This window comes from Meriones unguiculatus (assembly GCF_030254825.1).
Source record: "Meriones unguiculatus strain TT.TT164.6M chromosome 13 unlocalized genomic scaffold, Bangor_MerUng_6.1 Chr13_unordered_Contig_2907, whole genome shotgun sequence".
Lineage (NCBI taxonomy): Eukaryota > Metazoa > Chordata > Mammalia > Rodentia > Muridae > Meriones > Meriones unguiculatus.
Genome location: NW_026843582.1, coordinates 1,220,001 through 1,232,500, shown reverse-complemented (window position 1 = coordinate 1,232,500; position 12,500 = coordinate 1,220,001). Strand labels below are relative to the sequence as shown.

At 66.9% G+C, this 12,500-nt stretch overlaps 1 protein-coding gene across 1 annotated transcript in view; it reads left to right on the top strand.

The window, feature by feature from the left end:
- Arhgef18 (Rho/Rac guanine nucleotide exchange factor 18) overlaps positions 1-12,500 on the top strand; it is a 48,389-nt gene that overhangs the window by 21,773 nt on the left and 14,116 nt on the right. The window contains exons 5-10 of the mRNA XM_060375871.1: positions 545-685; positions 1,751-2,024; positions 3,212-3,317; positions 6,999-7,116; positions 9,064-9,312; positions 11,403-11,479. Of these exons, the coding sequence (XP_060231854.1) occupies positions 545-685; positions 1,751-2,024; positions 3,212-3,317; positions 6,999-7,116; positions 9,064-9,312; positions 11,403-11,479 (965 nt within the window). The remainder of the gene's footprint in view (positions 1-544; positions 686-1,750; positions 2,025-3,211; positions 3,318-6,998; positions 7,117-9,063; positions 9,313-11,402; positions 11,480-12,500) is intronic.

Genomic DNA, 12,500 nt, shown 5'->3' with positions numbered 1-12,500 from the left:
TCTCCGCCCTCCTCCTCCCCGTCCTCCTCCCCCTCCCCTCCTCCTCCTCCCCGTGCTCCCCCCATGCTTTGTCATCCTCCTCTTCCTCCTCCCTGTCCTCCCCATGCTCCTCCCCCCGTGCTCCTCCTCCTCCTCCCTCCCCTCCTCCTTCTCCTCCTCCTTCCCCTCCTCCCTCTCCTCCTCCTTCTCCTCCTCCTCCTCCTCCCCGTCCTCCCCGCGCTCCTCCCCCCGTGCTCCCCTCGTGCTCCCCGCCGTCCTCCTCGTGTTCCCCCCGTGCTCCTCCCCCTCCTCCCCGCACTCCTCCCCCTCCCCCGCGCTCCTCCCCCTCCTCCCCGCCCTCCTCCTCCCCGCCCTCCTCCTCCCCGCGCTCCTCCCCCCGTGCTCCTCCCCCTCCTCCCCACGCTCCTCCCCCTCCTCCCCGCCCTCCTCCTCCCCGCGCTCCTCCCCCCGTGCTCCTCCCCCTCCTCCCCACGCTCTTCCCCCTCCTCCCCGTGCTCCTCCCCGTCCTCCCCGCGCTCCTCCCCCCCCCCCGTGCTCCCCGCAGACCCGGCGCTGGCGGCGCTGCAGGCCGAGGTGGACGCGGACACGCGCGAGTTCGAGGCCGCGTCGTGGAGCCTCGCGGTGGACGCGGCGTTCGCGCAGGCGCAGGAGCGGGAGGTCGCGCGGCGGCAGGACGTGCTGTACGGTAGGGGGCGAGCGCGGGCGTGCGTGGGTGTGCGTGGGTGTGCGAGGGCGTGCGTGGGTGTGCGAGGGCGTGTGTGTGTGCGTGGGTGTGCGTGAGTGTGTGTGTGTGTGCGTGAGTGTGCGAGTGAGTGCGTGAGTGTGCGTGAGTGTGTGTGTGTGTGCGCGGGCGTGCGAGGGCGTGAGTGCGTGTGCGAGGGCGTGCGTGAGTGCGTGAGTGTGCGAGGGCGTGCGTGGGTGTGCGCGGGTGTGAGTGTGCGTGGGTGTGCGAGGGCGTGCGTGAGTGTGTGTGTGCGTGAGTGTGTGCGTGGGCGTGCGTGAGTGTGCGTGGGTGTGCGCGGGCGTGCGAGGGCGTGCGTGTGCGAGCGTGAGTGTGCGCGGGCGTGCGTGGGTGTGCGTGGGTGTGCGTGTGCGAGCGTGAGTGTGCGCGGGCGTGCGTGAGTGTGCGTGGGTGTGCGTGGGTGTGCGTGGGTGTGCGTGTGCGAGCGTGAGTGTGCGCGGGCGTGCGTGAGTGTGCGTGGGTGTGCGTGGGCGTGCGAGGGCGTGCGTGGGCGTGAGTGTGAGTGTGCGTGAGTGCGTGAGTGTGCGTGAGTGTGCGCGGGCGTGCGTGAGTGTGCGTGGGTGTGCGTGGGCGTGAGTGTGAGTGTGTGCGCGGGTGTGCGTGGGTGTGAGTGTGCGTGACTGTGCGTGAGTGTGCGAGTGCGTGCGTAGGTGTGCGCGGGTGTGACTGTGTGTGAGTGTGTGTGTGTGCGTGCGTGGGCGTGAGTGTGAGTGTGCGTGAGTGTGCGTGAGTGCGTGGGTGTGCGTGGGTGAGCGAGGGCGCGCGTGAGTCTGAGCGTGTCTGTGTCTGTGTCTGCAGATGCGTGTCTGTCTGCACACCCATGTCTGAGCATGTCACGTGTCCGCCCACCCGCGTGTCCCGTGTCCGCCCACCCGCGTGTCCCGTGTCTGCCCACCCGCGTGTCCCGTGTCCGCTCACACGCGTGTTTGTCCGCCCACACGCATGTTGTGTGTCTACGCATGTCACGTGTCCGCTCACACGCGTGTCCGCCCACCCGCGGCCCCGCAGAGCTCATGCAGACCGAGGCGCACCACGTGCGCACGCTGAAGCTGACGCAGCGCGTGTTCGCGCGGGCGCTGCGGGCCGCGGGGGCCGCGGGGGCCGCGGGGGCCGCGGGTTCGGTCCTGCCCGGCGCCCGGGAGCTGCTGTCGCTCCACGCGCGCTTCCTCGCGGGCCTCAAGCGGCGCCGGCGCGAGGGGCTGCAGCCGGGCAGCGCGGGCAACTACGTCATCGCGCGCGTCGGCGACGTGCTGCTGCGCCAGGTGGGCGGGGCCCCGGGGGAGGGGCGGGGCGGGGGGGCGGGGATCCGCCCAGCGCCCCGGGCTCCGCCCACCCCGGCTCCGCCCATCCCCGGCTCCGCCCAGCGCCCCGGGCTCCGCCCACCCCAGGCTCCTCCCTCTCACGCCAGGCTCCTCCCCCTGAGGTTCCTCGATCCGCCTCTGGCTCCTCCCTCCCGCCCCAGGCTCCTCCCTCCTATTTTTGGCTCCTCCCACTCCAGGCTCCTCTCCCCGAGGGTCCTCCCTCCCACCCCAGGCTCCTCCCATCCAGGCTCCTCCCTCACACCCCAGGCTCCTCCCCCTGAGGTTCTTCGCATCCGCCTCTGGCTCCTCCCTCCCATCCTCAGGCTCCTCACACCCGCTCCAGGCTCCTCCCTTCCTCCCCAGGCTCCTCCCTCCCACCCTAGGTTCCTCCCTCCTATTCCTGGCTCCTCCCTCCCGTCCCCAGAGTCCTCCCTCCCATCCCCAGGCTCCTCCCTCCCGCCCCAGGCTCCTCCCTCCTATTCCTGGCTCCTCCCACATCAGGCTCCTCCCATCCAGGCTCCTCCCTCCCACATCAGGCTCCTCCCCCTGAGGTTCCTCCCATCCGCCTCTGGCTCCTCCCTCCCTGCCCCAGGCTCCTCCCTTTTAAACCTGGCTCCTCCCACTCCAGGCTCCTCTCCCCGAGGCTCCTCCCTCCCACATCAGGCTCCTCCCCCTGAGGTTCCTCCCACCCGGCTTTGGCTCCTCCCTCCCACCCCAGGCTCCTCCCTCACAGCCAGGCTCCTCCCCCGAGGCTCCTCCCCCGGGCCCAGGCTCCTCCCATGAGGGTCCTCCATCCTCTGGCTCCTCCCTCCAGTCCCGGCTCCTCCCACTTAGACTCCTCCCACCCGGCCCAGGCTCCTCCCTCCTCTTCCTGGCTCCTCCCACTCCTGACTCCTCCTCCTGAGGCTCCTCCCACCCGGCCCGGCCCCGCCCCTCCGTGCAAGCCCCGCCCACACAGAGCCCGCGGCCCCGCCCACCCCCGTTAGCCCCGCCTCCCGCCCTTCTCAGTCCCCTCCCCGCCCGCAGGCCCCGCCCACACCACCGGGCCCCGCCCACACGGGTCTCTGGCCCCGCCCTCCCCGCCGGCCCCGCCCTCCCCGCCGGCCCCGCCCACCGCTCCAGCCCCGCCCCCTCCCCCCCCCCCCGCAGTTCTCGGGCGGCGCGCGGCGGCGCTGGAGGACGCGTACGGCGCCTTCTGCTGCGGCCACCGCGACGCCGTGACGCGCTACAAGACGCTGCTGCGGCACAGCCGCCGCTTCCGGGAGGCCGTCCGGGTGCGTGGGTGAACATGCGTGTGACACGCCACAACATACATGTGACATGCGTGAACATACGTGCGGGAAACACGCTCACACCCACACAGGGCGCTGCTGCGGCACAGCCGCCGCTTCCGGGAGGCCGTCCGGGTGCGTGGGTGAACATGCGTGTGACACGCCACAACATACATGTGACATGCGTGAACATACATGCAGGTAAACGCTGACACACGCTCACACACCCACACAGGGCACTGCTGCAGCACAGCCGACGCTTCCGGGAGGCCGTCCGGGTGCGTGGGTGAACGTGCGTGTGACACGCCACAACATACATGTGACATGCGTGAACATACGTGCGGGGAAACACGCTCACACCCACACAGGGCGCTGCTGCGGCACAGCCGCCGCTTCCGGGAGGCCGTCCGGGTGCGTGGGTGAACATACGTGTGACACGCCACAACATACATGTGACATGCGTGAACATACGTGCGGGAAACACGCTCACACCCACACAGGGCGCTGCTGCGGCACAGCCGCCGCTTCCGGGAGGCCGTCCGGGTGCGTGGGTGAACGTGCGTGTGACACGCTACAACATACATGTGACATGCGTGAACATACATGCAGGTAAACGCTGACACACGCTCACACACCCACACAGGGCACTGCTGCAGCACAGCCGCCGCTTCCGGGAGGCCGTCCGGGTGCGTGGGTGAACGTGCGTGTGACACGCCACAACATACATGTGACATGCGTGAACATACGTGCGGGGAAACACGCTCACACCCACACAGGACGCTGCTGCGGCACAGCCGCCGCTTCCGGGAGGCCGTCCGGGTGCGTGGGTGAACGTGCGTGTGACACGCCACAACATGCATGTGACATGCGTGAATATACGTGCGGGAAACACGCTCACACCCACACAGGACGTTGCTGCGGCACAGCCGACGCTTCCGGGACGCCGTCCGGGTGCGTGGGTGCACATGCGTGTGACATGCTACAACATACATGTGACATGCGTGAACATACGTGCGGGGAAACACGCTGACACTCTCACAGGACGTTGCTGCGGCACAGCCGACGCTTCCGGGACGCCGTCCGGGTGCGTGGGTGCACATGCGTGTCACATGCTACAACATACATGTAACATGCGTGAACATACATGCAGGTAAACGCTGACACACGCTCACACCCACACAGGGCGCTGCTGCGGCACAGCCGACGCTTCGGGGAAGCCGTCCGGGTGCGTGGGTGAACATGCGTGTGACACGCCACAACATGCATGTGACATGCGTGAACATACATGCAGGTAAACGCTGACACACGCTCACACACCCACACAGGGCGCTGCTGCGGCACAGCCGCCGCTTCCGGGTGCACATGCGTGAACATATGTGTAACATGCTACAACATACATGCGGGGAAACATGCTCATACACTCACAGGACGCTGCTGCGGCACAGCTGACGCTTCCGGGACGCCGTCGGGGTGCGTGGGTGCACATGCGTGTGACACGCTACAACATACATGTGACATGCGTGAACATACGTGCAGGGAAACACGCTCACACCGACGCTTCCAGGCCGCCATCCAGGTGTACATGCGTGAACATACATGTAACAGCTACAACATACATGCGGGGAAACACGCTGACACTCTCAAGGGCGCTGCTGCGGCACAGCCGCCGCTTCCGGGAGGCCGTCTGGGTGCGTGGGTGAACATGCGTGTAACATGCTACAACATACATGTGAGGTGACATGCTACAACATACATGCGGGAAACACGCTGACACACGCTCACAGGGCGCTGCTGCAGCACAGCCGACGCTTCCGGGACGCCGTCCGGGTGCGTGGGTGCACGTGTGCGAATATGCGTGTGACACGCCACAACATACATGTGACATGGGTGAACATACATGCGGGAAACACGCTCACACCCACACAGGACGCTGCTGCGGCACAGCCGCCGCTTCCGGGACGCTGCCCGGGTGCGCGTGCAAGAACATGCTTGCACATCCATGTGAACATATTTACACACGCTGACACACACAGGGCGCCATGTCAGGGTAGTGTGAGCTCACCTGTGCTCACACTCAGTCACGCACGCTCCCGGGCTCACACTCGCACACACGTGCTCACACTCGCACACACGTGTGCACACACGTGCTCACACACTCAGTCCTGCGCACTCACAGGCTCACACGCTCGCACACACATGTGCTCGCTCACACACACACGAGCTCACACACTGAGTCACGCACGCTCACGGGCTCACGCACATGTCTGCTCACACCAGCACACACGTGTGTACACACATGGGCTCGCACGCTCACGGGCGCACACGCGCACACATGTGTACACATGTGCTCACACAGTCACACGGGCTCACGCGCACACGTGTGCTCACACTCGCACACATGTGCTCACACTCGCACACATGTGCTCACACACGTGCTCACAGTCACGCACGCTCACGTGCTCACACGCGCACACACGTGCTCACACTCGCACACACGTGTGCACACACATGGGCTCACACGCGTGTCTGCCCCCGCAGCGCATCGTCTCCCACCCCGTGGCGCGGCGTCTGGGCGTGCAAGACACACACACGGGCTCGCACACTCAGTCACACACGCTCACGGGCTCGCACGCTCACGGGCTCACACGCGCACACACGTGTGCACACACATGTGCTCACACAGTCACGCACGCTCACGGGCTCACACGCACACATGTGTGCACACATATGGGCTCACACACTGTCACACGGGCTCACGCACACACGTGTGCTCACACGCACACACATGTGCTCACACGCGCACACACGTGTGCACACACACGGGCTCACAGTCACGCACGCTCACGGGCTCACACGCACACGTGTGCACATACATGTGCTCACACAGTCACGCACGCTCACGGGCTCACGCGCGCACACACGTGCTCACACGCGCACACACGTGCTCACACTCGCACACACGTGCTCACACGCGCACACACGTGCTCACACGCGCACACACGTGCTCACACTCGCACACACGTGTGCACACACACGGGCTCACAGTCACGCACGCTCACGTGCTCACACGCACACGTGTGCACATACATGTGCTCACACACTCAGTCACGCACGCTCACGGGCTCACACGCGCGCACACACGTGCTCACACGCGCACACACGTGTGCACACACATGGGCTCACACGCGCACACACGTGTACACATACATGTGCTCACACACTCAGTCACGCACGCTCACGGGCTCACACGCGCGCACACGTGTGCACACACACGGGCTCACAGTCACGCACGCTCACGGGCTCACACGCACACGTGTGCACATACATGTGCTCGCACACTCAGTCACACACGCTCACGGGCTCACACGCACACGTGTGCACATACATGTGCTCGCACACTCAGTCACGCACGCTCACGGGCTCACACGCGCGCACACGTGCTCACACGCGCACACACGTGCTCACACGCGCACACACGTGTGCACACACATGGGCTCACACGCGTGTCTGCCCCCGCAGCGCTTCGTCGCGCACCCCGTGGCGCGGCGTCTGGGCGTGCAAGACACACACACGGGCTCGCACACTCAGTCACACACGCTCACGGGCTCACACGCGCACACATGTGCTCACACGCGCACACACGTGTGCACACACATGGGCTCACACGCGTGTCTGCCCCCGCAGCGCATCGTCGCGCACCCCGTGGCGCGGCGTCTGGGCGTGCAAGAGTGCGTCCTGCTCGTCACGCAGCGCATCACCAAGTACCCGGTGCTCGTGGAGCGGCTGCTGCAGCACACGGAGGGTGAGTGTGCAAGGGGGAGTGTGCGAGGGGGTGAGTGTGAGCGGGTGTGTGAGAGGGTGAGTGTGCAAGGGGGTGAGTGTGCAAGGGGGTGAGTGTGCAAGGGGAGGGGGTGAGTGTGCGAGGGGGAGTGTGCAAGGGTGTGAGTGTGCGAGGGTGTGAGTGTGCGAGGGGGTGAGTGTGCGAGGGGGTGAGTGTGCGAGGGGGTGAGTGTGCGAGGGGGTGAGTGTGCGAGGGGGTGAGTGTGCAAGGGGGTGAGTGTGCAAGGGGGTGAGTGTGCGAGGGGGTGAGTGTGCAAGGGGGAGGGGGTGAGTGTGCGAGGGGAGTGTGCGAGGGGGTGAGTGTGCAAGGGGGTGAGTGTGCAAGGGGGAGGGGGTGAGTGTGCGAGGGGGAGTGTGCGAGGGGGTGAGTGTGCAAGGGGGTGAGTGTGCAAGGGGGTGAGTGTGCGAGGGGTGTGTGCGAGGGGGTGAGTGTGCGAGGGGGTGAGTGTGCGAGGGGGTGAGTGTGCAAGGGGGTGAGTGTGCGAGGGGGTGAGTGTGCGAGGGGGTGAGTGTGCGAGGGGGTGAGTGTGCGAGGGGGAGTGTGCAAGGGGGTGAGTGTGCGAGGGGAGGGGGTGAGTGTGCGAGGGGGTGAGTGTGCGAGGGGGTGAGTGTGCGAGGGGGTGAGTGTGCGAGGGGGTGAGTGTGCGAGGGGGTGAGTGTGCGAGGGGGTGAGTGTGCGAGGGGAGTGTGCAAGGGGGTGAGTGTGCAAGGGGGTGAGTGTGCAAGGGGGTGAGTGTGCAAGGGGAGGGGGTGAGTGTGCAAGGGGAGGGGGTGAGTGTGCGAGGGGTGAGTGTGCAAGGGGGTGAGTGTGCAAGGGGGAGGGGGTGAGTGTGCAAGGGGGTGAGTGTGCAAGGGGGTGAGTGTGCGAGGGGGTGTGTGCGAGGGGGTGAGTGTGCAAGGGGGAGTGTGCAAGGGGGAGTGTGCAAGGGGGTGAGTGTGCAAGGGGGAGTGTGCAAGGGGGCGAGTGTGCAAGGGGAGTGTGCGAGGGGGTGAGTGTGCAAGGGGGTGAGTGTGCAAGGGGGTGAGTGTGCAAGGGGTGAGTGTGCGAGGGGTGTGTGCGAGGGGGTGAGTGTGCAAGGGGAGTGTGCAAGGGGGTGAGTGTGCAAGGGGGTGAGTGTGCAAGGGGGTGAGTGCAAGGGGGTGTGATCAAGGGTGTGAGTGGGGGTGAGCGGGCGTGTGTGCACACCTTTCCCCGCGTGCTCGCCCCCGCCCCCTCTCTTGCACACTCACCCCCTCACACACTCACCCCCTCGCAGTCACCCCTTGCACACTCCCCTTGCACACTCACCCCTGCACACTCCCCCTACACACTCGCCCTTGCACACTCGCCCTTGCACACCCGCCCTTGCACACTCGCCCTGCACACTCCCCGCAGCCGGCACGGAGGAGCACGCCGACCTGAGCCGGGCGCTGCTCACAGTCACCCTTGCACACTCACCCCCTTGCACACTCGCCCTTGCACACCCGCCCTTGCACACTCGCCCTTGCACACTCCCCCTGCACACTCCCCTTGCACACTCCCCCTTGCACACTCCCCTTGCACACTCCCCCTGCACACTCCCCCTTGCACACTCCCCCTTGCACACTCCCCCTTGCACACTCACCCCCTTGCACACTCCCCCTTGCACACTCACCCCCTCGCACACTCGCCCTTGCACAATCCGCCTTGCACACTCCCCCTTGCACAATCCGCCTTGCACACCCGCCCTTGCACACTCGCCCTTGCACACTCGCCCTTGCACACTCACCCCCTTGCACACCCGCCCTTGCACACTCCCCGCAGCGGGCACGGAGGAACACGCCGACCTGAGCCAGGCCCTGCTCACACTCCCCTTGCACACTCGCCCTTGCACACTCACCCCCTTTGCACAATCCGCCTTGCACACCCGCCCTTGCACACTCCCCGCAGCGGGCACGGAGGAACACGCCGACCTGAGCCGGGCGCTGCGGCTGCTGCGCGGCGCCATCGCCCGCGTGGACGCGCGCGTGAGCGAGTGTGAGCGCGCCCGGCGCCTGCGCGAGATCGCGGCCCGCCTGGACCCCCGCGCCCGCGCGCGCCTCCCCAGCGGCCGCGACTTCCGCCGCGACGACCTGCTCGGCCGGAAGCTGCGCCTGGACGGGCCGCTCGGCTGGAAGGCGGCGTCGGGGCGCGTGAAGGGTGAGTGTGCGAGGGGGAGGGTGCGGGGGGAGGGGTGCGAGGGGGGAGGGGAGGGTGCGAGGGGGGAGGGGGAGGGTGCGAGGAGGGTGCGAGGGGGAGTGTGCAAGAGTGAGTGCAAGGGGAGAGAGTGTGCAAGGGGGTGAGTGTGGAAAGGGGTGAGTGTGTGAGGGGGTGAGTGTGCAAGGGGTGAGTGCAAGGCGGGAGGGGGAGGGTGGAAGGGGGAGGGGGAGGGTGCGAGGGGGAGGGTGCGAGGGGGGAGGGTGTGAGGGGGAGTGTGCAAGGGGTGTGTGAAGGGGTGATTGTGCGAGGGGTGAGTGTGCAGGGGGTGACTGTGCGAGGGGGTGAGTGTGCAAGGGGGAAGGGTGCGAGGGGAGGGGAGTGTGCAAGGGGGAGGGTGTGAGGGGGAGGGGGAGTGTGCAAGGGGGAGGGTGTGAGGGGGGAGGGGAGTGTGCAAGGGGGAGGGTGTGAGGGGAGTGTGCAAGGGGGAGTATGCAAGGGGGAGAGGGTGTGCAAGGGGGGAGTGTGCAAAAGGGGAGGGTGTGAGGGGGGAGGGTGCGAGGGGAGGGTGTGCAAGGTGGTGAGCGAGGGGGGAGGGGGAGGGTGCGAGGGGAGAGGGTGTGAGCGGAGGGTGTGAGGGGAGGGGGTGAGGGGGTGAGTGTGCAAGGGGGAGTGTGCAAGAGTGCAAGAGGAGAGGGTGTGAGGGGGGAGTGTGAGGGGGAGGGTGTGAGGGGGAGGGTGCGAGGGGGGAGGGTGTGAGGGGAGGGGGTGAGGGGGTGAGTGTGCAAGGGGGTGTGCAAGGGGGGAGGGTGTGAGGGTGAGTGTGCAAGGGGAGAGTTTGCTTAAGGAAGTGTGCAAGGGTGAGTGTGCAAGGGGGTGTGCAAGGGGGTTAGTGTGCAAGGGGAGTGGGAGGGTGCGAGGGTGTGAGGGGGAGGGGGAGGGTGCGAGGGTGTGAGGGGGAGGGGGAGGGTGCGAGGGGGAGGGGGAGGGTGCGAGGGGAGGGGAGGGTGCGAGGGGGAGGGTGTGCAGGGGGAGAGTTTGCTTAAGGAAGTGTGCAAGGGTGAGTGTGCAAGGGGGTGAGGGCAAGGGGATGCGTGTGCAAGGGGAGAGTTTGCTTAAGGAAGTGTGCAAGGGTGAGTGTGCAAGGGGGTGGGCAGGGCCTGAGACCTGGGGACGCGGCGGGCGACGTGTGTCATGCACGTGCCCTGCGTGTCATGCGTGTTCCCCGTGTGCCCGTGTTCCATGCGTGCGTCATGCTTGTGCCCGCGTGTTCCCCGCGTCATGCGTGTGTCGTGCTTGTGCCCTGGGTCGTGTGTCATGCGTCTGTTCCATGTCACGCATGTGCCCTGCGTGTGTCATGTGTGTCACGCGTGTGTAATGTGTGTCACACATGTGCCCCGCGTGTGTCACGTGATGTCCCGTGTGTGTCATACCTGTCACGCGTGTGCCCCGCGTCACGTGATGCACCGCGTGTGTCATACGTGTCCCTCGTGTGCCCCGTGTGTGTCACGTGATGCCCCGCATGTGTCATACATGCTCCGCGTGTGCCCCGTGATGCCCCGCGTGTCATACATGTCCCGTGTGTGCCCCGTGATGCCCCGCGTGTGTCATACATGTCCCGCGTGTGCTCCGCGTGTGTCATACATGTCCCGCGTGTGTCATACGTGTCCCGCGTGTGTCATACATGTCCCGCGTGTGTCATACATGTCCCGCCTGGGCCCCGCGTGTGTCATACATGTCCCGCGTGTGTCATACATGTCCCGCGTGGGCCCCGCGTGTGTCATACATGTCCCGCGTGTGTCATACATGTCCCGCCTGGGCCCCGCGTGTGTCATACATGTCCCGCGTGTGTCATACATGTCCCGCCTGGGCCCCGCGTGTGTCATACATGCCCCGCGTGTGTCATACATGCCCCGCGTGTGTCATACATGTCCCGCGTGGGCCCCGCGTGTGTCATACATGTCCCGCGTGGGCCCCGCGTGTGTCATACATGCCTCGCGTGTGTCATACATGTCCCGCGTGGGCCCCGCGTGTGTCATACATGTCCCGCGTGTGTCATACATGTCCCGCGTGGGCCCCGCGTGTGCCCGCAGAGGTGCTGGCGGTGCTGCTGAGCGACGCGCTGCTGCTGCTGCAGGAGAAGGACCAGAAGCTCGTGTTCGCCTCGGTGGTGCGTGAGGGGCGGGGCCTGCACACGCGTGTGCAAGACACCGAGAGGGGGACACGGGGCCCCTGCACACGCGTGTGCAAGACACCGAGAGGGGGACACGGGGCCCCTGCACACGCGTGTGCAAGACACCGAGAGGGGGACTCGGGGCCCCTGCACACGCGTGTGCAAGACACCGAGAGGGGGGACTCGGGGCCCCTGCACACGCGTGTGCAAGAAGACATGAAGAGGGGAGGGAGGACCCCGGGCCCCTGCACACGCGTGTGCAAGACACGGGGAGGAAAAAACGGGCCTTGACACGTGTGCAAGATGACCCGGGGAGGGGGAGACCCGAAGGCCGGCCTTGCCCACGCGCGTGTCCGCCTTGCACGCGCGCGTGTCACTTTGCACGCGCGCGCGCCCCTTGCACGCCCACGTGTCACTTTGCACGCGCGCGTGTGCCCCTTGCACGCCCACGTGTCACTTTGCACGCGCGCGTGCCCCTTGCACGCCCACGTGTCACTTTGCACGCGCGCGCGCGCCCTTGCACGCCCACGTGTCCCTTTGCACGCGCGCGCGCCCCTTGCACGCCCACGTGTCACTTTGCACGCGCGCGTGTGCCCCTTGCACGCCCACGTGTCACTTTGCACACGCGCGCGCCCTTTTGCACGCCCACGTGTCAGATTTGCACACGCGCGTGCCTTTTTGCACGCCCACGTGTCCCTTTGCACGCGCGCGCGCCCCTTGCACGCCCACGTGTCAGCTCTGCGCGCGCGCGCGCCCCTTGCACGCCCACGTGTCAGCTTTGCACGCGCGCGCGCCCCGTGCACGCCCACGTGTCAGCTTTGCACACGCGCGTTCCCCCGTGCACGCCCACGTGTCAGCTCTGCACACGCTTGTGCCTTTTTACACGCTCACGTGTCACTTTGCACGCGCGCGTGCCCCTTGCACGCCCACGTGTCATTTTGCACGCGCGCGCGCGCCCCCTTGCACGCCCACGTGTCAGCTTTGCGTGCGCGCGCGTCCCCTTGCACGCCCACGTGTC